Raw genomic sequence first — 25,418 nt, forward strand, 5'->3', positions numbered from 1 at the left:
TTGATTACTTGCTAAAAAATTGCATTTTGGGAACCTTCAGTTCTTATCCTTGGAGAACAGTTGTAACCAACCTTGGGCAATTGAGACATTGTAAATTGCATTAACCTTGCCCTCTGTTTTTAGGTTTCATTTTAAGGTTTAGTTTTCTCACTGAATCTACTGTGAGGAATAGCTGTTACAAACCAAGAAACTAATCAGCTAACTGGTATTTAAGATTGATTATTAGTTGGCAAACTCATGTTTAAGAAATATTTTTCTCTTTTAATTTTCTGAATTGTTTAAAATGAGTATCTATCTTTGGGAATTAGAAGTTTTTCAGGAGGGAGAAGTAAAATATTAACTATTATGGCTTTTATCCTAACATACTAAATAAAGTTTTAGAAATGATGAGTTCATGCTGTATTGAAAGGATTTGATTGAAAATTATTATTTTTTGCCACGTAATAATCAATTAGTTGTGGTTTGTCTTAAAGTAAGCTTCAGGGGGCCTGGCTGGCTCAGTTGTTGGAGCATGCAACTCTTGATCTCAGGGTTGTATGTTTGAGCACCATCTCGGGTGTAGAGATTACTTAAAATCTTAAAAAAAAAATGAAGATCGATTTGTCTAGCATGATTTGAATTAGAGGCAGAAACCTTTGCTTAGGCTTTTGCTTACAGACATTTCTTATAAAGAAATAGGGCTGTTGGGAGGAAATGGAGAAAGAAGAGCAGGTCTTCAGTAGGGGCACAGTTATGGGTTGTGCCCCATGCCAGCTCCCACCAACCCTGAACAGGTTAGTGGTCGGTATCTGTGTTGCTCCTCCTGAAACCTAACCCCCCCCCCAAAATCCCCAAAAGACTGGTGATACAGCAGTCTCCTAGAAGAAACCCACACGAATTGACACAGTGTATTAATATTTTAGTCTTAATAAAAAAGCTTCCATGTGTTCACATTTCACCTGAGATAGTGGTTCACGTTCAGTAAATAAGTATTTAAGTTGAGGCCTCTGTTGGCTGGATCCTGAAGCAATTTCCAGATAAGGAGGGAACCGTAGTGCCTCTCTTTTTTTGGGGTGGGGTGGGGGAGTCCTGATCTTGCTACTTTGTGGTAACAGGGATGGCAGCTACCCTTACAAAATGTCCCTTCATTCACCACAGCATTCAGGACCACAGTGCCAGGACTGGTCATCCATTACCCTCTCTATGGGAGAGACTCTCAGGATCACCCCCATAATTCTTGACATCCTCTTCTACTTTTTGTCACACCAAAACTCACTGGCTGCCCATTTTAGCACAGAACCCTCATCCCTGTACTGCTCTGTACATTCTTCACTTGTATCCTTTCTCTTCCCCCAACCTTCCTACTGACCCCTAGAGTTCCTGAACTGCCATTAGTAATTTCTCCCTCAGCTTCAGTCTTGCCCCAGCATCACAGTGTAATCATGCTTTCTGCTCCTGGGTTTCTCTGCTGCTGGTAAGCAGATGCCTGAGGTCGCTTCCTCCAGCACCAGTCTTGGGCTGTGCTACCTCTACTTAATACCTGGTAACCAGTTTGCCTGCCTTTGAGCTCCCTGAGTGCAGTGAGTTCTCCCACCCTCAAAGCTTTGCCAATGCTGGCTTCCCTCATAGCTAACTGACTCTTTGCCTGGCTGACTCTGTACAGACTGATCTGAGTTTCCTTGAGTTAATTTCTGTCAGTACCTTTTTTTTTTTTCTTCACATCTTAGCACTTATTTAAAAATTGCAATTCTATATTCATTTAACCTTTTTCATTGATTCTAAGATGTACATTCCCCCTCACATTTCTGAAATTGAGGCACTCTTAACACTGGATGCCTTGATTGCTTTCTGAGTGGTAAATAACATAATGGTTTATCTTATAATCAATTGTGTCTTAGATTTAATAAAATACTGTACTTTTTTTTTTTAAAGTAGGCTTCGCAGAGTTCGTTGCAGAACTTGAATTCACAACCCTGAGATCAAGACCTGAGCTGAGATCAGGAGTCAGTTAACTGACTGAGCCACCCAGTCACCCCTAAATTATTGTGCTTTTAATGATCTGTTTCCTCTAGTTAATTGTGAGTTGCTCAGGTACAGGAATTCTGTTTTACTCACCCATAGGGACCAGTGCCCAGTATAGTACCTGGTATCTAGTAGGCAATGAATAGATAATGCTCAGATGAATATCATTGTATATTTGTTCCCCCCCCTTTTAAAGTAGTCTCCACCCCAACACAGGGCTCGAACTCACAACCTTGAGATCAAGAGTTGCACGCTCTACTGACTGAGCCAGCCAGGCACCCCTATTGTTTCCTATTTGGGAAATGATGGCCCTAATAATGTTTGAAGATGAATTGGTCAATATTTACATGTGAATTTTTAATTCAGTTTCTGTGTTTCAGTCTTTATCTTTGGAGATTACTTTATTCTGGAATTGAAGGAAACCTTTAGAGGTGTTTATGTTGTACCCTCAATTTTTTTTAAAAGATTTTATTTATTTATTTGACACAGAGAAAGAGAGAGAGCACACAAGCAGGGGGAGCAGCAGGCAGAGGGAGAGGGAGAAGCAGACTACCCGATGAGCAGGGAGCCTGATGGGGAACTCGATCCCAGGATCCTGGGATCATGACCTAAGCCGAAGGCAGACGCTTAACCAACTGAGCCACCCAGACGTCCCTGAGTTATTCCCTCATTTATGTAATTTGTCCCATTATTGATATATATACATCCTTATTTAAGACTATTTGCTCACCATGTATGAAAATGAATCCACATAAGCTTTTATTGGGTATCAGCAGTTGTCTTTCATTAGGAAGAAGAGTGAGGAAGGTACCAGTGGGTGTAGCCGACTTTTAAACTTTAGAAAGTTTTGAGTGCTTGAACTTACTTTTTCATTTTACTTCATCCTCCAAGGAGTGCAATCACTTGGTGTGCCTACTTCACTTCTTTTAAGCGAAAGAACAGCGAACAGGCAACATGAGTGACTGGAGTGCCTTAGGCCAACTCCTTGACAAGGTTCAAGCTTACTCCACCCCTGGAGGGAAGGTGTGGCTCTCAGTCCTTTTCATTTTCCGAATCCTGCTACTGGGGACCGCGGTTGAGTCAGCCTGGGATGATGAGCAGTTTGCCTTTCGTTGTAATACTCGGCAGCCTGGTTGTGAAAACGTCTGCTATGATAAGTCCTTCCCGATCTCTCATGTGCGCTTCTGGGTCCTGCAGATCATATTTGTGTCCGTTCCCTCACTCTTGTACCTAGTGCACGTATTCTACATGATACGCAAGGAAGAAAAGTTGAAAAAGAGAGGGGAGGAACTCAGAGTCACTCAAAACGATGGTGTCAACATGGAGGTGAACTTGCAAGAAAATGAAATCGAAATCAAGAAGTTCAAGTATAGCATTGAAGAACATTGTAAGGTGCATATGAGAAGGGGCTTGCTGCGAATCTATACCATTAGTGTCTTCTTCAAGTCTGTTTTTGAGGTGGCCTTCCTGCTGATCCAGTGGTACATCTATGGATTCAGCCTGAATGCGGTTTACACTTGCAAACGAGACCCCTGCCCGCATCAGGTTGACTGCTTCCTCTCTCGCCCCACAGAGAAAAGCATCTTCATTCTCTTCATGCTGGTGGTGTCCTTGGTGTCTCTTGCTTTGAACATCATCGAGTTATTCTATGTCTTCTTCAAGGGCATTAAGGAACATGTGAAGGATCCAGAGAATGAGCCTTACCATGATACATCTGGTCTGCCAAGCCTCTCCATTGACTCTTCATCAGCTGTTCCTCTCTCCTCCATGTCCCTTCCCAGGGACAAGGTGGTTCCTGGAAACAGAAACAGTTCTTCCTGCCGTGGTTACAGTAAACAAGGAAATGAGCCAAGCCATGCTAAACAGAGTGCATAGCAAGATCTAATAGGGCTGGCAGGAAGCACCACCTCTAACTTGCACACATAGCCTTTTGATTTCCCTGATGATAAGCAGAATTCTCGGGGGGGGGGGAATGATAAAAGTAGCCACTGGGCAATAGTCATTGTAGACCAGCAGCCATTCTGCAAAGCCAGCGGTCATGCCAGCAGCAGCCTTAATGAATGACCTAGAGATCTAGACACATGCCTGAAAGCATTATGATTCTGCTCAGCTGTTAAACAAAAGGAAGGTACAGTGGAGAGTGTACTTTTGTTCCAGAGGAGGTGGTACTCAACAATGTCAGTTACGAGGCTTAACAGACATAAAGCATTCTTGGGTGGGGGGCGTCTGGGATAGGAGAGGAGAAAGGGGAGGGATTGGTGGAGGAACATAGTTGGTATTCAAAATGGTTGACTCGAAGAATTTACATTCTAAATAAAAGTTGCATTAGGTGGTACATAAGTAAGGACTTTTTCTCTCCCATATTTCCCAAGAACGGTTCAGTGTATATGAAAGAGTGATAGATATCTGTCATGTATTAGTACAAACGGATGCAATAAAAACTCATGAACATGATTTTAAAATAATGCAGGGTTCAAATTTGAGCCTTTCTCATGGATTTTGTGGTGTGGGCTGTATGATGTTTACATAATTCCTACTGTGAAAGTGAAACACTCTTCCCTCCCCAAAGTGCCCCCCTTTACTCAGTTTATCCTATTATGGATATTGGTTCTATTCATTGTGATCTTTTTCTTTTATAGAATGATCAGGAATGATGTCCTTTTTCTGAAATGTAATGACTAATACTTGAATGATAGATTTTTAGTTCTGTAAACAGTACTCATTAATGTGAGAAACTTAAAAGGAATGCTTAGAGCTGGACTATTAAAGGTTCTTACATGAATTTTACAGTAACTGATAATTCTTGGCTTTATTTTACTTAATAAACCTTTCGTAATAAGCATTATTTTAGAACTCGTATTCTGTTAATGAGTTTGGCAAGCAGTCTTTTGGGATGGTCAGTGTTTTTGATGTTTGTACTGATGATTTTATTTGGAATGCAAGAAAGCTTTAAAGAGGTTTGAGTATTACCCATGTAACTGATGTGTTGGAAATATATACTAAAGAAGTCTAATCGTTTATTCAAATGACTTTTCTAAAACTCACAGATGGTTGGTGAAAATGCTGAGCTTCATACTTTGTTCTTGTACAACAGCTACATAAACAGTTTTGTACACTAAATGGTTTAACATTTCACATTAGACTACTGTCATGTTCAGCTTTATTAAATGCAAATGTAGACCTAGTCCATATAGTCTAGAAAATGTTCTTTATTTAATAAAGTTTTAAGAGAGCAACCTGCCTGTTTGCCTCCTCTGAGAGTTTCTGGCTGCGTTCATCTTTCCTAGTCTTTTGAACTCTTCATTGGTACATCTTAATCTAAGCAGAATCTACTGCAGAGTTTTAGAAATGGAATTGCAGTGATTCCATTACAGAAGGTTTTAGTATTAGCATCTTTAATTATATATAGCAGGATCACAGATACACCCACTACTTAGATGTGCAAAAAATGTAGCTTTTTTTTTCTTTTAACTGATTGATCTACTCTTCATCAGAAGCTTCTACCCACCCCACAGGGCAGAAGGAAGGAGAAGACGGGGACAACTTAAATGTTAAACCTGCCAATGAACAGCATCTTGCTCTGACAGTTTAAACAGTCTCATTTGTAAAACCTAGTCTCTTGGCTCATTACAGTCTTTCAGATTTCCTTCTTACAAACTGTTTTGTGAGGAATAAGCACAGTTACTTACTAATGGGATGTGTGTTTCTATGGGGCACTGCAAAACCTCTGAAATCTTGGATTGGATACTGCCATGCTCACTTCCTGTTTCACATTGATATTCACATATTGTTTGTTTGATTTTGTTAAAATTTTTATCTTGAGATGATTACAGATTTACATGCAATGGTAAGAAATAATTGATTCCATATATCTCTCAACTAATTACTCCCAATGGTAACATCTTGCGTAACTAGTAGAATATCATAACCAGAAAACTGACATTGATACAAGCTATTGACCTTATTCATATTTCACCAGTTTTACATGCACTCATATATACATACATGCGCATGCACGTGTGTAGTTTTTATCACTCGTGTAGATTCATGTGACCACCACAGTCAAGATACAGAACAGTTTTATGACAAGGATCCCTTGTGCTGTTGAAAGCCACAGTTGCACCCCTCCATTCCCCTCTCCCTAACTCTTTGCAGCTACGAATCTGTTCATCTCTTTAATTTTGTCGTTTCAAGAATACTATTCAAATGGAATGGTACGGTGGTACCTTTTGAGATTGGCTTTTTTCTCAGCAAAACTCCCTTGAGACCCATCCAAGTTTTTGTATGAACCAATAGGTTTTTGTTTTTGTTTTTGTTTTTAACTGCTGAGTTAAAACAGTGGCAGTACCACTGTTTATTCACCTGTTGAAGGACCTTTAGGTTATTTCCAGGTTTAGCTATTACAAATAAAGCCGTATGAACATTTGTGTACAGGTCTTTTTGTCAACAGAAGTTTTCATTTCTCTACAATAAATGCTCAAGAGTGTAACTGCTGAGTTGTATAAGAAACTGGCATGTTCTTTTTCCAGAGTGGTTTACATTCCCATCAATAATGTATGAGTGATCTCGTTTCTCTACATGGTCACCAGCATTTGGTATTATCAGTGTTTTTATTTTAGCCATTCTAATAGGTATGTCGATGATCTCATTGTAGTTTAAACTTGCATTTTTCTAATGGCTAATAATGTTTCGCATCTTTTCGTGTGCTTAATTGGGATCTGTATTATCCTCTTCAGTGAGGTATCTGTTTCTTCTGTCCATTTTCTAATTGGATTCTTTATTTTATTAATATTTAATATTACTCCTTACTATTTAAGGAGTTTATATATATATAAATCCTTTGTTGGATATGCTTGTAGCTTGTTTTTCATCGCTTAATAAGGTCTTCCACAGAGCAAATTATTTCAGTTTTGATAAGGTCATTTATCAGTTTTTCCTTTTATGGATTGTGTTTTTGGTGGTAATTACGTCTAAGAACTTTTTGTCTAGTCCTATATCCTAAAGATTTTCTTCTTTGTTTTCTAAAAGTTTCATAGATTTAAGTAAAAGTAAATCCATGATCTTGCATTTAGGTCCATGATCCATTTTGAATTAATTTTTGTGTAAGTTGTGAGATTTTAGGTTGAGGCATTTCTTGTCTCATCTCTTCTCATCTTGTCTCATCTCTTCTTTCTTGGCTATGGAGTCCAGTTGCTGTAGCACCACCATTTGTAGAAAAGTCTCTCCCTCAATTGAATTGCTTTTGCAGGCAAAAATCAGTTAGGTGTATTTGTGTAGTCCTGTTGATCTGTGTGTTTATCCCTCTGCCAGTATCATACTGTCTTGATTACTGTTTTGTAGCTCTGTAGTAAGCCTTAACATCAGGTATAGTGATTCCTCTCATCTTATTCTGCCTTTTCAAAATTTCTTTAGCAATTCCAGGTCATGTGCCTTTCCATTTTCATTTTAGAATAAATTTGCCTATATCTACAAAACACTTGCTGGGATTTTTGATAGGAATTACATTAAAGCTGTATATCGGGGCGCCTGGGTGGCACAGTGGTTGGGCGTCTGCCTTTGGCTCAGGGTGTGATCCCAGCGTTCTGGGATCGAGCCCCACATCAGGCTCTTCCGCTGTGAGCCTGCTTCTTCCTTTCCCACTCCCCCTGCTTGTGTTCCCTCTCTCGCTGGCTGTCTCTATCGCTGTCGAATAAATAAATAAAATCTTAAAAAAAAAATAAAGCTGTATATCAATTTGGGGAAAATTGGCATCTTGTTGAGTTTTCTAATACACGAGTATAGTATGTTTCTCAATTTACTTAGGGTTTCTTCAGTTTTTTTCAGTAACATTTTGTAATTTGTAGGATACAGATCCTGTACATATCTCATTAAGTTTATATTGGACTGTTTCATTTCCTTGGAGTAACTTTTTTTTTTTAAGATTTTTATTTATTTATTTTAGAGTCAGAGAGAGAGAGCAAGCATGGGGGAGGAGCAGAGGGAGAGGGATATGCAGACTCCCTGCTGAGCGCGGAGCCCCATGCAGGTCAATCCCATGACCCCAAGATCATGACCTGAACTGAAATCAAGTCTGACACTTAATGGACTAAGCCACCCAGGCAACCCTTTCCTTGGAGTAATTATAAATGATATTTTGCTTTTAACTTCTGTCTCCCATCTTTGTTGTTTACATATAGAAATGTGATTGATTGGGGTGCCTGGGTGGCATAGTCCATTAAGCCACCGACTCTTGGTTTTGGCTCAGGACATGATCTCAGGGTCCTGGGGTTGAGCCCTGCATTGGGCTCTGTGCTCAGCGCAGTCTGCTTGAGGTTCTTTCTCCCTCTTCCTCTGCCCCTCTTGCTTGTGCTGTCTCTTTTCTCTCAAAAGAAAGAAATGTGATTGATTTTTGTGTGTTGATCTTGTATTCTACAATCTTGCTAAACTTAATAGTTCTAGGAGGTTTTGGTGTATTCTTGGGATTTTTTTGTGTAGATGATCATGTCATCTGCAAATATCAGTTTTATTCCTTTGTTTACAATCTGTATGCTTTTTATTTCTTTTTCTTGGCCTTTTACTCTGATTAGAACTTCCAATACTGTGTTTAGTAATAGTGATGAGAGCAGACATTCTTTTCATGTTCCCGATCTTAGGGAAAAAGCATTTGGTCTTTCACCGTTAAATATGTTAGCTATAGGGTTTTGTGGATGATATTTATAAAGTTGAGCAACTTACCTTCTATTTCTAGTTTGCCAGAGGTTTTTTTTTTTTTTTTGAATCGTAAACTGGTGTTCAATTTTGTCATTCTTTTATTGTTTCAGTTGATATGATCTTATGATTTTTTTCTTCTTTACCCTGTTCACATGGTTTTCAAATGTCGAATCAGCCTTGCATATCTAGAATAAATCCAACTGGTCATGGTGTACAGTTCTTTCTATACATCACTGGATTTGAAATGCTAGTATATTGTTGAGGATTTTTTGTATGTGAATTCATAAGAGATGCTAGTCTATACTTCCTGTTTTTTCGTGCTGTCTTTGTCAGGTTTTGATATCATTGTATTATTAGCCTCAGAAAATGGAGTTTGGAAGTGTTTCCTCCTTTTCTGATTTCTGGAAGAGATTGTGTAAAATTGGTGTTAATTCTTTAAATGTTTGGTAGAATTCTGTAGTGAACTCATCTGAACCTGAGGTTTTTTTATTGGGAACTTCAAAATTACAAATTCAATTATTTAATAATTACACAACTATTTAAATTGCTTATTTCATTTTGGTTATGTTTGGTAGTTTGTGGTTTTCCAGGAATTGGCCTTATTCCTTCTAAGTTGTGAAATTTAGGAGTGTGAAGTTTGTGGTAATGGTGGTGGGATTCTAGGGATCTCTCCCCGGTTTCGTTCCTGATATTGATGATTTTTATCTTCTCTTTATCAGTCTTGCTAGAAGCTTATAAATTTTATTAATCTTTTAGCAGGACCAGTTTTAGCTTCATTGATTTTATTTTAAAAAATTCTAAATTATTTTATTATTTTTCTGTTTGATATTTCACTGAAATATCTTTGTTTCCTTTTATCTTTGTTTTTTATCTTTTATCTTTGTTTCCTTCTTGTTTTGGGCTTCTTTCTTTTTCTGGTCTAAAGGTAAGAATTTAGATTATCGATTTGAGACCTTTCCTCTTTCTAATGTGTGCTAATGTACTATAAATTTCTCTGTTAGTGCTGCTTTAGCTCCATTGCACATATTTTGATTTAATGTATTTTCATTAAGTTCTATGAAATTAAGATTTCCTTTGAGACTTTCTCTTTGTATGGTGGCTACTTTAAAATTCTTGTCAAATAATTCTGCCATCTCTTTGTTAGCATCTTGATAGTCTTTTCTCATTCATGTTGAGGTTTTCCTAGTTCTTAGTATGATGACTGATTTTCTGTAGAAACCTGGACATTTTGGATATTATGTCATTAGACTCTCTACCTTATTTAATCTTCTGTTTTATCTGGTCTTTTATGACTGTGCTCTGCAAGGTAGAGGGCACAGATGGGGATGGTAGTTCAGTTTCCTCGTTCGGCTTCCACTGATACCTACTGGGGAAGGGGCTCCTCGTTACTGATGTAAATGGGAGTTTGGCTTCTTATGTCGCCTTCATTGTCACTACCCTGGCAGGGGTTTGGACATGTTCCCCACTTCGCCCTTACTGATGTGAATGGAACCAGTGTTTGATTTGGCTGGAGTAGGGTGGTTGGTTATTGTCTAAATGTTTTCTTTCATGCTAGGCTGCTCCTTGCCTGGTCCTTTAGCTTGAGAGAGCACGCTTTTGTTGGGGCTATTTTAAATCTCTGTCCATGGGTCTTTCTGGATTGCTTGTTGAAGTACTTCTATTAAGATTGCTTTAAAATCCTTGTTCAATAATTCCAATATCTGATTCATCTCTGTGGTGATGTCTCTTGTCTGTAAGTTGTGACTTTCATGGTCCTTGGTATGATGAGTGATACATATATTTTTATTGTATCCTGGTCAGTTTGGATATTACAACACTCTGGACTCTTTTTATTTTTATTTTTTTGTTCAGCAGGCAGCCTCCCTATTGGGTGGTAGCCTGATGGCTGGCTAGGTGTGTTCAGCTTCCTGCTTGGACACCCCTCTCCCCATTGTTCTCACTCCCGCTGCCTCCTTGCGGAAGGGTAGGGTGGATGTTTACCTCTTCATTTGGCCCTGCTAACAGCTTCCCAGAGGAAAGTGGACCAGTGATTTGCACTGCCTTACTGCTTCTGCTCCATCCTGCAGACACCACTGTGGCAGAGGGGCCAGAGTACTGTTGCTTGCTTCTGCCTGGAGGGAGATGGAAGATCAGCTCTTGACTGGACTTGCCAATATGACGAGGCAGGGAATGGGAGCTGTGCCTGCTTCTGGCAGGCAGGAGATGGAAGATTAGCTCCCTGCTCAACCCCACCAACAAGAATAGCACCAAGTGGGGAGTTAGGGAGTTGGAGCCCTGCTGCCTGCTTCCTTGGAGTGTGTGTGTGTGTGTGTGTGTGTGTGTGTGTGTGTGTGTGTGTGTGTATGTGCGCGTGCACGTGCGCGTTTGTGTCTGTAAGTAAAAAGTGTCTACCTGCTCAGCCCTACTGAAACCTCAGTGGGATGGTAGTGCAGGTTTTCCATTGATGTTTGCCTGGAGTGTCGCCCCAAAGATTTTCTTTTGTTAGCCTGTCCTTTTCCTGCTCTTTTGGCTGTGAGAACAGACTTTTCTTGACACTTTGTATTTGCCTCCTGTCAGTTCTAGGTTGGAGGCTTCTGCAGTACTCTTCCGGGGATACATAGGAGACAGTGGGGAAACCCAGGGACCTCACTGCCATGGTGTTCCCCAAGTCCTGAAGTCCCAAGGCAGTCGGCTACTTTCCCACCTTGTCTTCCTATGCTTGATTGTATGTTATATACAGGGATTTTTAGTTTCAAGAGGAAGGACATGCGAGAAGTGTGGCTACTCCATCTTTACCAAAACTAGAAGTCTCCACATGTGTGTGAAAATTCTGTAAATATTGGTTTATATAATAACATCGGTTTGTTCTTGAAATAAACCATGTATCAGGCACTGAGATTGGCCCTGGGGACTATAGATGGTACTGAGATGTCATCCTTAACTTCAGAGACCTCGCCATTTTGTAGAGTTTAAAGCCCTGTGAAATAGATTTTAATTTGCCTAATGACACTGAGGTAGAAAACACAATTCTTTATTTTAGAAATGAAACTAAATCTAGCTCCATACCATGTGGCTTGTGGCATTGGAGCTCCTTTGCTTCCCATTGACTGACATAAGCCTTCTCTGGTTTATGAAGTACCAGGCAAATGGAGAAGGGGCCTAATCCTGAAGTGCCTTGTTGTTCTCATGGTTACCATTGCTTGTTACTCTGGTTACCATTAAACCTTTTGCCAGGCACTACCCTCCAGTGGGCATTGTTTCCCTGGCCCCAGCTCTCCAGGGTGTGGTGCTTAGTGATCAGACTGGAGGGATCTAGCCAAGTAACACCACTGTCCAACGTCCTGGACACCCTTCTGCCTCATGCAGAAGCCCCAGCCCTGTGATCCTCCCAGTCCTGGAGGATCCTCCACTCCTGGAGGAACATCAGCTCTCTTTGACATTAGCCTATTGGATGGGAAGTTCAGCTCCACTGCCTTTGTGAGTCTGCGCTTTATAATAGTAAGGACTGTTAGTTGTCTCTAGGGATGGGAGAAGGCACCCCCTCCCCTCGCCCCCAGGGACAAAACCCCATGTTCTCTGAGTTCCTCTGGAAACATGCTTGGGTTTTGGGAATGCCTAAAGTAGAGTATTTCGAACTTTCTCCCTGATGATAGTAATAATAGTAATAACATTTAGTACGTGTGCTGTTCTGAGCATTTTACTTGTATCCTCTTACTCAATCCAAATGGCAACCTCAGGAATAAGTGACATTAGACACAATTTTCAGAAAAGGAAATTGAGGCACTGAGAGGTTAAGTAACTTGTCAAAGGTCACTTACCTAGTAGGTGGTAGAGCCATGATTTAAATTTCAGGCAGTGTGGCTCTAAATCTGAAGTTCTTACCCTTCTTCTGGATGTGTGAAAACTTTTGAGTTTCACTTTGCTTTATTATTATTTGTTTGAAATCAAGATTGTGGCTGAAAGAAATGCTTCTGGGTTTCTAAAAGGTATCAATTAAGTAATTTTATGTAATTAAAAACTTTCTAATTAGAAACACTTTGTTTCCTTTCTTATGAAACCACATAGATCTGGCAATGAGAGTATGAAAAATAACCAGTACATATCTTATATTTTAAATTGTTTGGAGTACAGTCCTCTAATAATCAGATTTTAAAATTTGTTTCAGAAAGTAAGAAATAATGATTTTGTTAGAAATTTCTGCGTTTTCTTTGGTTGTTTAGAGTTCAAGAGAAAATTTAGCCAGATTATATTTTATTATATACACCTATTGTCACATTTATTTATACATTTATGATATTTTCTGTTGTTTTGGGTGCCTTTTTGTTCAAATACAGCTAGTAGAATAACTATAAGGATGTGATTCACAAGTCATTATGTTAATATTATCTATGCCATTAGATTTAAATTCTACTTTAGGGGCTTATTGTAAAGTACTTTAAATGTAATAAAGTTTTTCTGTTCAGGAGCGATTCATGCTGCCCTTTACCTTGCTTTTTCAGTGAAAATTTAAATTTTCTCATTTAAAATGAGTCAAGTTTCATTTACATATTCTATGTACTAGGTAGTGTAACAGTTTGTTCTATTCCTTATAAACACGGTGTTGAATATAAAATGTGTCATGTTTTTTTAGAGAATAGTGTATAATTTCTCCTAAAATAATTCATTGATTTGCATTTTTCATGTCATTGGTGTTTAAATTTCCACAGGCACTTACCCACTATGTGATTTATCTGAAGCAGATCTTTCAGATTCATATTGATTTATTATCAGTGCCATTTAAATACATTCTTTGTTGATGTATAAAGGGATCTTTGTTAGTTCTAGCTCAAGAGAAAACACAGGAGCGAGCTTTAGAACTTAAAGTTAATTCATTAGGCAGACATTTGTTAAAGCACCTGCTGTAGTGAGTTCTGCTGGATGTTTGGGATAAAGAACAAAAAGGGCATGGTTCACAAGTGTGGAGAGCCCACATTTTAGAAGAAAAAGGCTCATGACAGCATAGTGGTTAGAATGTGGTCTCTGCTCTTGAGGAGTTCATAGGCTGTCAGAGCATGAAAATGTCAAGAAACAAATAGGTCACTCATTTCAAAACTCAGGTGGTTGGTCTTTTTAACAAGATACTATTTTCGTCTTTATTTTCTGTGATGTTTTTAGTTAAAATTTATATATCTCTATTCTGTCTGTGTCCATGGCTTCATTTCTTCTTGGTCCCTGTAAGATCCTTAAGAGGTACTTAGAACAGCTAAAATGCCTAACTCATTTAGCCTACCTTTTTGGAGTGTCTTTCTGCTAGGTCTTAGGGGCACAGAGTTATGTGAAGCTCCTAGGCTTGTGGATCTTACAGTCTGAGGTGGGAAGTGAGGTGGAATGGCAAACCCTAGATACCAGGGCAGGTATGGTAAGATCCTGGTTGTAGGTGTGGATGGGGTGCTAGGAAGCACAAAAAAGGAACACACAAAATAAGCTGGGGGATCTTGGAGGGTTTTGAAGAAGAAGAGTTAACTAGAAGTAGCAGGGTTGGCTTCTTGTGATTTAAGTACCAGCTAAAAACAAGTCACCTCCATGGGTACTCCCTCACCCAAATAAATACTGTATTTGAATGGCCCTGTTTTGTTTAGCACAGTACCTGTCACGGAGTAGGAGCTTGAAAACTGTTTGTTGATTGAATAAATGAATGAACGTAGAAAGGATGAATGCTGGAGGCAGAGTGTAAGCAAGTATGTGTGAAGGTTCACTTGAGAAACTGCAAATAATTAGTTGTGACAGGACCAGGGTTTTTGTTGTTGTTATTTTTTTTTTTTTTTTTAAGTTAGGAGATGAAGCATGGAATTAAAACCTTATACTTGAAGCCTTGGAAAGCTGCCAGGCTGCATGATATGTAACACATCTTTCTTTTCCTCAATCCTGTGATTGATAGCAGAGTATGTTTGAAAGATCTATTATGTGCAAACTGATGACCTCACTGAGGTCTTTGGAGAATATTCCTACAAGAGGATTTCAACTAGAATGCTTCAGTGATATTCTTGACATCAAATAACCAGCCACACAAGAATTTCGTTGAGGTTATATAGTGTTTCTTGGCTGATTCTCGCGAAACAGTGAACTGCTTGAGACTTCTATTCCATAGTTGTTTCAAAGGCATGGCCACTTTTTGTCCTCTCCTTCTCTTTTGCTTTAGCACTCAAGGTGGCATGTTTGAGGTCATACAACTTCCTTTATGATGGTGGTGAACAGTATGCCTGTACAACAAGGTGGTACAGGTCCCTTCTGCGGACATTTTTGTTACATAGCTATCATATGTAAGATAAAGTGCTGGGTACTTGGATATAAAGGCTACCAGACTTGCTCTTTCAAAAATATTTAGGCTGTTGTTTCATGTTTGATACTCATCTCTTTCTATGGTAAGAGAAAGCGAATCTGGCATTCTCTAGTTTTCTCCACAATGCATGAAAGATAAAGTAAGTTTTAACTAAACTAGATACTTTGAAAATAAGTTCTTAAGAAAAGAAAACTGTTGCTACCTATGTTGAATGTAATTTTTAGTTTTCTACATGGATATGGTTACGGCAAAAAGTGGTAACTTGGAACTTGTTTCAGATTTTAGTTGCACCATTTTTGTCTGCATATGTGTGAGCATATCTATCAGAATGTATGATCATGAGGGCCGGAGAGGTAATCTAGTTCTGTTGTTTGAACAGAGAGCTTCTGAGTTTCTCTCACTTTCCCTATCAGTCTGTCACATTTTGGCAACATCGTAGTAAGCTGGAGGACCTTATGCCTTAGTAGCCTAAAGATGTTATATGGAACATGATTTCTGTTGCTTTAGAACTTTGGAGTTTCCTTAAGCATGTTTCTGTCCTAAATCCCAGGCATATTTCTCATGAATTGGAAGAAAACGTGGTGTTTTGACTTTCTTCACCAGTTTTCAGTACTCTCATTTTTCTTCTTTTATAAGAAAATGTAAAAGTAGGGCCAGGGATGCCTGGGTGGCTCAGTCGGTTAAGCGTCTGCCTTTGGCTCAGGTCATGATCCTAGGGTCCTAGGATCGAGCCCCACATAGGGCTCTCTGCTCAGTGGGGAGCCTGCTTCTCCCTCTCCCTCTGCCTGCTGCTTGTGCTCTCTCTCTGTCAAATAAATAAATAAAATCTTAAAAAAAATAAAAGCAGGGCCCCAAATCAAGAATTATAGATTTTATATTTTATGTATGTATGATTTATCAGCTTATTGATGAATAAAGCAAAATAGAATCAGACATTCTTAGGCAGTGGTTTTATAATCACTTTAGCAGTAATGTTTCTAACTGAGCAGAAGATCGGTCATGGGTCTGGTTTTTGTTAGCACTCCCAGAAAGCAGTGAGCAACTTGCGTCTATAGTAGTAGCTCTGCTATTGTTAGCATTCTATACATTGTTTACCCCCCAATGTCTGCAAAACTTAAGTATATTGACTTCATTGGTATCTACACAATTTCCTGGAAAAAAATTGGCCCTGAGAAAGCTAGGCACAGTCATTCCTTCCTTTAGTAAAGAAATCTGTAGCAAGCGGTCTATCAGTAGTAAAACAGGACAGTAGATTTTGTCTTCATTTGGGCCATATTTTTTCATGTTGAAAATCAGCCCATTTTAGTTATAAACCCTTTTTTCCCCTGTCATTGTACCTGAATCTTTATATATTTAACAGGGGTAGTATTTATGGAATACTTGGTGATGTATCTTGGGTCAGTAAATTGGTTTTTTTCTCCTGACTTTTTCTTCTATCTTGGTTCCAGGTAAGAGAGTAGAGTGAATGCCTCTTTGTAGGAGAAATTACCGTGAGACTTAAAAGAGAGATGAAAGGCAGCCCTTCTGGGTGCCAAAGGGGTTTAAGCAGAACAGGCTGAGCTAGGGTAGGCAAGTCTTGGCATTTTCTTCCCCTGCCCCCCATTACATCAGGGAACTGAAATTTTGGATTTAAGGAGATCGTAGGTTGAGGGTAAATACATCTAAAAGTGAAGGAAGCTTATGCCCCAGTCCCCTTTTGGAACTGAGGGAACTGCCTTGCAAAGTTGCCTCATCACAGTGGAAGCAGCAACAGCAGAGTAAAATGTGGCATGCTGTGGTTAGGCGGAGAGAAGATTCCTGGGTCTCTCTTCAGCTTGTGATTGGCTTCTAAGAAATCTCAAAGTTACTGCACACTGCAGGTGGCTGGGTTGAGAGCCAGTGAACCTATCGGTGGGGATGCTATGTTGAGGGGCAAGCTGATAACACTATGGTTGATAGCCAGGTCCTGGGTATAAATGGGATTGAGGAGTCTGGATGTCATCAGCACCAGTTAAAACTGTGAAGGAGCCAAACAACCAGGCCAGACACCTGGGCTATAAGCCAAGAGCACATACCTGAGTCCAGAGTCCCCATGGGTTCCAACAGCAACATCAGGCCCGTGTTCTGGGGTCCAGGCCTGTAAGGAACCTTGTCTTGGAGACCAGAGTCCCAGATGACAGCACAAGGGCCTGTGTGTGTTTATCTGAGAGCCCTTCCCATACCACAGTGAAGTTCTGTAACCCCAATCCACATCCATACATCCATCTGCCATCTGGGTAGAAATAGGGAGAAAATCTGAGGGGGAAACTGAGCATTTACTTGAAAGAGACTATAAGCCAGAAAAGACTGAGCTACTATAGAATGCAAATTAAATCAAGGTCAGAGCTTGGAAAGAAAGGTTAAAAGTTATAGAGAATTAAAAAGCTACATTTTCTTGGCACATCTTAGATTTAGTCTTTGAGGATGTATTTCCAACGTTAAATTTAAATTTTGTACTCCTGGTTCACTATGGAACACAGCTTAAGTCAATGATTATCTGATCGAGGATGTAGATTGCCTGCATTTGGCATGCCTAATTAATACTATCTTCTTCTCAATTGACCACTAGAGGTGAAGTTTTCATTTTCTCATTATCTGCTTATTGTTGTAAAATAAGGGAAAATGAAATAAAACTCTAACACAATTGCACAATAACTACAGTATGGACATGATGGTTAATATTACTAAACTGAAATGCTGTCTGACAGGCATCATTGCCATGTACTTTTTGAAATTTCCTTTCATTTGTGGATATAACCGCAGTCTGAGTGTGGTGTAGACAGAGTGATTTAAGAGCATCTGTATATAATGTCTGAAAGGATTATATGAAAATCAAGTATATCTCAAATTTTGTATGATCTATAAACATAGTGCTAAATTGTTTTAAAAGTCTCTCTCTTTCTATTGAAAAGAATTGCTATTTGCTCTGCCATGAAAGTTAGTGAAAATTGTTCTTTGGATGCCTGATTTTTTCATCTTAATAACTACATTTTATTTTTTGAACTTTTTATTAGTTATCTATAATATTAACAGGCTAGCAAGTTTATATTGGTCCATAACTATGAGGTGAATTATTTTTAAATCATTTTATTTTTTAATTTCTTTTGTAGTATTTTTTAAAATTAACATATAACGTATTGTTTCAGGAGTACAGGTCTGAGATTTATGAGTCTTACACAACACCCAGCGCTCACCACAACACATACCCTCCCCAATGCCTGTCACCCAGCCACCCCATCCCCCCACCCCCCTCTTCTCCAGCAACCCTCAGTTTGTTTCCTAGATTAAGAGTCTCTTTTGGTTTGTGTCCCTTTCTGGTTTCATCTTGTTTCATGTTTTTCCTCTCTTCCCCAATGATCCTCTGCCTTGTTTCTTAAATTCTGCATATCAGTGAGATCATATGATAATTGTCTTTCTCTGATGACTTATTTCATTTAGCATAATACCCTCTAGTTCCATCCACATCATTACAAATGGCAAGATTTCATTTTTTTTATGGCTGCTTAAATAATTCATTTTAAATCAACTTTTTTGAGGTATAATTTACATATAAGCATATATCTTCTTATATACAACATGTATCCATTTTAAGTTTACAGTTCTGTATGAACTAGTTTCCTTAATTCATCATGGTTACATCCTTTGATATTATCACCAATGTCCAGGTTGATATTAATCCACCAACAGACATTCTGGGCCTATTAGAAGTACTTACAAGGGCTTTCCAGGTATGTGGGTTTGCTTATATTTATCAACTAAATGTTCCTAGACTTTCATGTTTTTATTATATTTCTGGCCCCAAGTCTCACACTATTACTGGATTATATTCGTTTTTAATGTTCAAATAAAAATAGTTGAAGACTTTAGTGTAGGAATTCGAGTGGCCTCCTTAAGAATGTGGCTTAAAGGGGCACCTGGGTGGCTCAGTTGCTTAAGCATCTGCCTTGGGCTCAGGTCATGATCTCAGGGTCCTGGGATCAAGCCCCGCTTTGGGCTCCCTGCTCAGCGGGGAGTCTGCCTCTCTCTCTGTGCCTACTTCCTGCTCAGCCACTTTCTCTCTCTCTCCACAAATAAATAAAATTTAAAAAAAAAAAAAAAAGCCAATGTGGCTTACATTTACAAGAGAGCCTCTCCCTTTGATTTTCTCTTCCCATAAAACTCATGGTCTTTTATCTCACCTCTAGAGGCTCTTCCCTTCTTTCTGTTCCACATGGGCCCAAGCTTTAACCCTTTTCTTTGACGTCCCCCAAACACCACTAATACAAAATTGCTGGATGTTTGTAACACGTTTGCGCCAAGGATTTGGAGACCATGTTACTAAACAGCACCATAAGCACCATGTTAGCCAGGTCTCAGATCTGTGACTATTTCCATCATTGGGAATGTTTCATATCACACAAATATTAGATAGTTGTAATTATGTGAAATCTCTGTTTTCATACTACGTTTTTCTAGACTAGAGGAACTCTTACTAGCTTTGTCTCAGAATGGAGCAGAGGTGACGGTGAAGGATAATAATCTTTATTTTATTGTTTTAGGTGGAGAAATCAATCAATAAATACTAATTTTTTAATTTAGTAAGCCTTCTTATATGACTTGATATATATTGGCAACCTTGTGACTACAGCCATTTTATAGTAATGCTAAAAAAGAAATTTTTAACAGAAAGAAAGCAGTATCAGTTTTGCAGTGCATTTTTATGGTATGTAGGAGTCAGAGAAGCCAAATAGCAAAACAGGTTTTTTAAAAAATTAAAAAAAAAAAAAAAAGATTTTATTTATTTGAGAGAGACTGTGAGAAAGAGCATGAGCAGGGGGAGGGGCAGAGGAAGAGGGAGAAGCAGACTCCCTGCTAAGCAGGGAGCCCAATGATGCGGGGCTCTATCTCAGGACTTTGGGATCATGACTTGAGCCGAAGGCAGTCATTTAACCTACTGAGCCACCCAGGCACCCCACAAAACAGGTTTTTAATCAAGACACTATAATTCCTTCTGAATTTTAAGAGCTTATTCAAATACTTGTCTGCTAAAGGGCTTCTGGAGAGGGCCGGATGAAATTTTGAAGGGTCTTATGTTTCATTATCTTCATTTTTTGAAACTTTTTAAGGAAAGAAGGAGACAGGTCTATCTTAATATGTCTCCTAGGGATATACTGTTCTTTAAGAAAAGACTTAATTGTGTATATGTGTATTCTTTATTCTCATATTTTATTGGCTTTTAAAAAATTCCTTATATCCCAAAGAATCTTTTTTTTTTTTTTTTTTTTTTTTTTTTTTTGTGGTAGGAAAAAGTGTTTCTCTGTTAGGCTGTAGTGGAATTAGTAAATTTCATCCAAGAAGAAGCATGGCCTGGACCCGCAGGATGTATATTTTGAATTGGTGATGCTGTACAGTGAGACTTTTGCACTGGATCTGCCTCTCTCTTGTATAGTTCACTTTTGAACCAGTCATACATTATTTTTCACCCCCATGCTTGCAGTTCAGTGGTTGAGTCAGACCTTTATCCAAGTGGTCATAAAATATGTGAAGGTGTCACTTTTAATAATTATGAAGAGATGTTTGCTAAAAGAACATATGGGCCTTCAGACTTAGTCACAGGGCTGTGGGAAGGCTCCCCTGAAGAAGTGATGATTTGTGCCAAGGTCTGAGAGAAGGGTAATTTAGGGTTGAGTGGGGAAGGGGAGGGCAAAACTTTTAGGAGCAAAGGGAACTATAGCAAGGGAGGTCTTGGTGATTATGGCTGGGGCTCACCAAGCAAGGGAGACCTAGGGAGAGGAGGCTGAGAGCATTCCTGGAGTGATCCCTGGATGGGCCTTGCTGGCCACGTGGAGGGGCTTTGACATAGTCTTTAGGGCAAGGGAGTTTTGCGAGAGTTATTATAAGGGGAGTGGTGGAGTGAAAGCAGATTTCCATTTCCAAATAGCCACCTGGCAGGCGTTATTAGAAGGGTTAGGAGGCTAGGTAGTACTCCCAAGTGGGAATGTAAAGGGCTGGAATTAGGGTGGGAGTCAGGTAGAGAAGAACTGTGGACCGATTTGAAAAAGATTTCGGTGGCAAAATCCAACAGTACTTGGATGGATTTGGGAGTGTAGACAAGGGAGATATCAAAAGTGATCCTAAATATTTAGCTAGGTATTTATCTGTTCACTGAGGTACGGGGACAGGAGACAGGACCAGGTTCACCAAGGGAAAAGAGAGAATGGTTAAGAATTCTACATAGATATTTTATACTTCATTTACTGTCATCATACATCCCAGTAAAGATTTCTGGAGGGCATATCCAGCCCATAGGAGGGTAGAAGGGATATGATGTTTTAATGGACATAAATGAGGAACTAGGTTTTGTTACATAGAAATTTTATTATTGACTTGGCTTGAAGGCAGTTGTTCTCTATGTGAGTCTTAAAATTCCACTTCCACATCTTCCTTTTTTGGCTGCATGCTTGCTCTCTCATGTTTTGAAAACGTATTAATATTTTCACGAGACTATCATCTTTCTAGAAGCTGAGCATGAAGTAAATTATGAGTTTTCCTTGTAATGCGTTTTAAAATGTAAGAGTTTTTATGAAATACTCTTAGCATACAAATAATGGACAGTTTAGAATGTACACTGGTATTTCCTGGTCTGCGCTTTCTGTTTTTTTTGTGTACACTTTCTGTGACTGCCAAATTGTTTTGGGCTGGTTGAAAAGCGTCACTGAATTTTTAACAAAAAAGTAAGTAATGTATATCTTTTGGTATATTTTACTATATGATGTTTAAATGGGGCCGTATTACAAAAGTTATTATAGAAGTAATCATTTTATTTATTTATTTTTTTTTAAAGATTTTATTTATTTATTCGACAGAGATAGAGACAGCCAGCGAGAGAGGGAGCACAAGCAGGGGGATGGGAGAGGGAGAAGCAGGCTCCCAGCGGAGGAGCCTGATGTGGGGCTCGATCCCAGAACGCCGGGATCACGCCCTGAGCCGAAGGCAGACGCTTAACCGCTGTGCCACCCAGGCACCCCAGAAGTAATCATTTTATGAAAATGAGATGAGTGTAGACATTTTAGTGCCATGATTAATAGCTTTAATAATTCTCGAAGATTTAGTCTTTTAATCATCTCATTTTCACCTAAAATTTCTTTTTGCAGTATATGATTCTTTTCAAAAGCTTTATTTGATCTCAAAAAGTGGTCACCCTCTCTAAGGGGGAGTGTTTATAGTGGAACACCACATAACAGTTAAAATGAATAAACTAGAGCAGAGTTTTTTGATGCCACCTCTTTTGACATTTGGGGGTGGGTAATTCTTCGTCATGGGGGCTGTCCTGTGCACTGTAGATGTTCAGCAGCAGTCCTGGGCTCTACCCAGTAGATGCCAGTAGCCTTCACTCCACCCCACTGTGACAACGAAAAGGATCTCTAGACATTGCCAGATGTCTCTGGGGTAGGGGGAGGTGCACAGTGTCTCTAGTTGAGTGCCACTGAATTTGATTTTGATTTGATTAGATTTTGTTTAAATCTCAGAGACACAATGTTGTGCTTAAAGACAAAAAGCTGTTGCAAAAAGATGCTCATAGTAACATGCCACTTACACGATTTTCAGTGTTCAAAGCAGTAGTAAAATTGCTTATGGCTAAATCCATTTGTAATAATAAAAATGTGCATGGGAGTGGTACATAACAGTTTCAGGGTAGAAATTACCTCTGGGGAGAGAAGGGTTGGGAATGAACAAAGGTGTATTTATGACATTTTACATTTCAGCAAGAGAGAATGATCAGAAGCAAATCAACTTAAATCTGACATTTTTTTCTATATAGTTACATGATCTTGGGGTAAGTTACAGAACCTCATTAAAACTCAGTGTTGAATCACCATGTTATACACCTGAAACTAATGTAACATTGTGTGTCAACTGTACTCAAAAAACAAACCTCCCCCCAACTCAGTATATCCTCATCTATAAAATGAGCATAATGGTAAGATCCTCTTCAGAGAGTGATTTGAGGATTGAATGAGGGGCGCAAAGTACTTAAATAATCTAAAATAAAGCTTGCTTTTTCAGGTACCATATTGGTCTATCTGGTAACAGTGCCTACGGTTGTAGGGTTTTGCCCCTGCTGAAGGAGGCGCATGCCAGTCTGTAAAAGAACTTCAGACATTTGGGATATTTACATACAAATCATGGATTGAGATATTTTAAAATACTTTAGTGTCAAATTGTATTTCCTGCTATTTGGATGAAGAAATAATTTCTCCCAAGGAATTGCTTCCTCAGGAGTAATTAATTACAGAATGAATTGTATAGTATAACCTTTGGAATCCACAAATAGTAAACTAAAATCACTTATGTTTTGTTTTCTTTTATAATGCATATTAGATATTTTAAATTACAGAGCAAAACATTTAAAATAATGATTCCTGATACTTCCTTAGAGAGTGTATGATCAATATAGAGAATTCACTGTTCCAGAGCATAATTAAATCAAGTTATGTAACTGCATTTTAAATAACTTAGTAAATTTTATGATTGTTAATACCAGTTAGTTGCTTTGCCAACATTTTAAGGAACAGTTGATTCTGGCCATAAACCAATGACTAGGGAGGTTTAGGAGTAAGTTTTTGTTACAAGTCGCTGTGTCCAGGATGGTTGTTCAGTGATTGAGGCATGATTTTTATCGGGTGGAGATCTTGAGAATACTAGAAGAAATATAGGTCCTTTGGATATTTTTCTATTTTTTACTACTCATAAAATTTATTTTTCATTCTCTAATTTTTTTTTTCAGCTGAGGAAATTTATTTTGGTAAATGTTAAATGCCTTGATATAGCTTGTTCACACATGGAGATAGCACAATTTAGGAACCTTTATCTTTTTGCATTCCAAAGTAATATGATTCCATTTTTGAGACAAAATTAAGGGTGAGGTATGGAATTATCATTAGTGGTTTACTTATATATTTTATCCCATCCTTAGTTTGTTGTTCAAAATGTCAGCTTTTAACTAACTCATTTTTTAAACAAAGTAAGATACTGAAACAAGTAGAAAATTATGCCTATCATGCTGACTACAGCTGGTGACATTCTGTTGCAGACGTTGTGGGGGCAATGGCATGCTTTTTGTGAATAAACTGAATTTAAAACACAGTTCTTTAGAGCTGTTTTTCATATATTTTTCTTCTTTGTCTACACCCATATTATGTGTAGCATCTCAGGGTGGTAGTACAAGTATTAAAACTTGGTGTATCATCTCTTACCTCTCCATTAAATACCCATGAAGAGATTTTAAAAATCCAAAAACTCATAAAATTTCTGTAAATTAAGAAACTAAAAATTGAAGATTATTGGCAAAGTCCAGGGAGATGGATTGAAAAATACAGCCTTGAACTTCATGCTCCTTATTCTACTTTCTGAACCAGACTAGGGCAGACTGTCAAAACGGAGTAGCAAAAGGCTTGGTTGGACCCATGCCCGCTGGAGCCGGAAACAGGCAGCCATCGCATGGTGGTAACTGTCATTTGACCCGGGAGTTCTCTGTCCCCCAATTAGCCCACATCATGTCCCCCAATTAGCCCACATCAGCACCTGTATTGCCAGATCTTTTCAGAGACTAAGCACCCCAAATACAGTATGGCAAGAAGCAGAGAAGGATTGGAAGCAGCAAGTTGCATCCTAGGATTCACAGACCCCCTGCAAGGTGTGGTGAATGTAGAGGAGAGGAGAGGGAACAGGGTGTGCTAGGAAGTGTGAGTTCAGCAAACAGCCTATTCTGACAACCCTGCACAGATGATCCAGCCTCAGCCCAGCCAGCCCAATGAGAAGAATATTTGCTGGGAATCCAGGTTTTGACATTGAGCTCAGGTGCATCAATCTGCTTTTGAAGCCCAGGTGGCTGAAAAAAAACCCAAGTAGCCTTTCGGGTGCCAGGCCTAGTGAATCTGTTCCAATCTTAATAGGGATGAGTTAAAAAAAAAAAAAAAAAAAAAAAAGCAGGGATGTGTACCTTATGAAAAGACATGGGAAGATAAAGAAAACATTGTTCTGAAGATTTAGAAGCAACACATAGTTCTAAAAATGATGTTTTGTAACAAGTAGATGCAGTCTCCTGAAGGAGAGCCAGGAGGATATGACCTCTATAGTGAGAACAAGCTGAAACAAGGCAAAAATTGCTGAAGTCAAAGTCAGCTGAAATAAGATAGAGAAACCTAAAATGGAGGAAGTAAAAGAAAAAAATTGATGTAGCAGTTTTGTTTAATTCACTCATGAAATATTTATTGAACCTACTATGTGCCTGCTATTCTAGGCACTTATGCAGTAGTGAATAAAACATACAAAGCAACTATGAAAGATCCAACCTAAAAGTTGCAAGGTCTCGGGACGCTTGGGTCACTCAGTCGTTAAGCGTCTGCCTTCGGCTCAGGGTGTGATCCCA

The 25,418-nt window shown here is 38.9% G+C and overlaps 2 protein-coding genes across 7 annotated transcripts in view; both read left to right on the forward strand.

The window, feature by feature from the left end:
• The window catches only part of CDKL5 (cyclin dependent kinase like 5), a 198,691-nt gene that overhangs the window by 104,914 nt on the left and 68,359 nt on the right, over positions 1–25,418 (forward strand). The gene's annotated exons all lie outside the window — the stretch shown is intronic.
• LOC113242255 (gap junction alpha-1 protein-like) lies at positions 1,822–7,679 on the forward strand. Its single transcript, XM_057310348.1, has one exon. It carries the CDS (start codon positions 2,956–2,958, stop codon positions 3,874–3,876), a length of 921 nt encoding a protein of 306 aa, XP_057166331.1. The 5' UTR covers positions 1,822–2,955; the 3' UTR covers positions 3,877–7,679.

This window comes from Ursus arctos, chromosome X, assembly GCF_023065955.2.
Source record: "Ursus arctos isolate Adak ecotype North America chromosome X, UrsArc2.0, whole genome shotgun sequence".
In the NCBI taxonomy this organism is placed as follows: Eukaryota; Metazoa; Chordata; class Mammalia; order Carnivora; family Ursidae; genus Ursus; species Ursus arctos.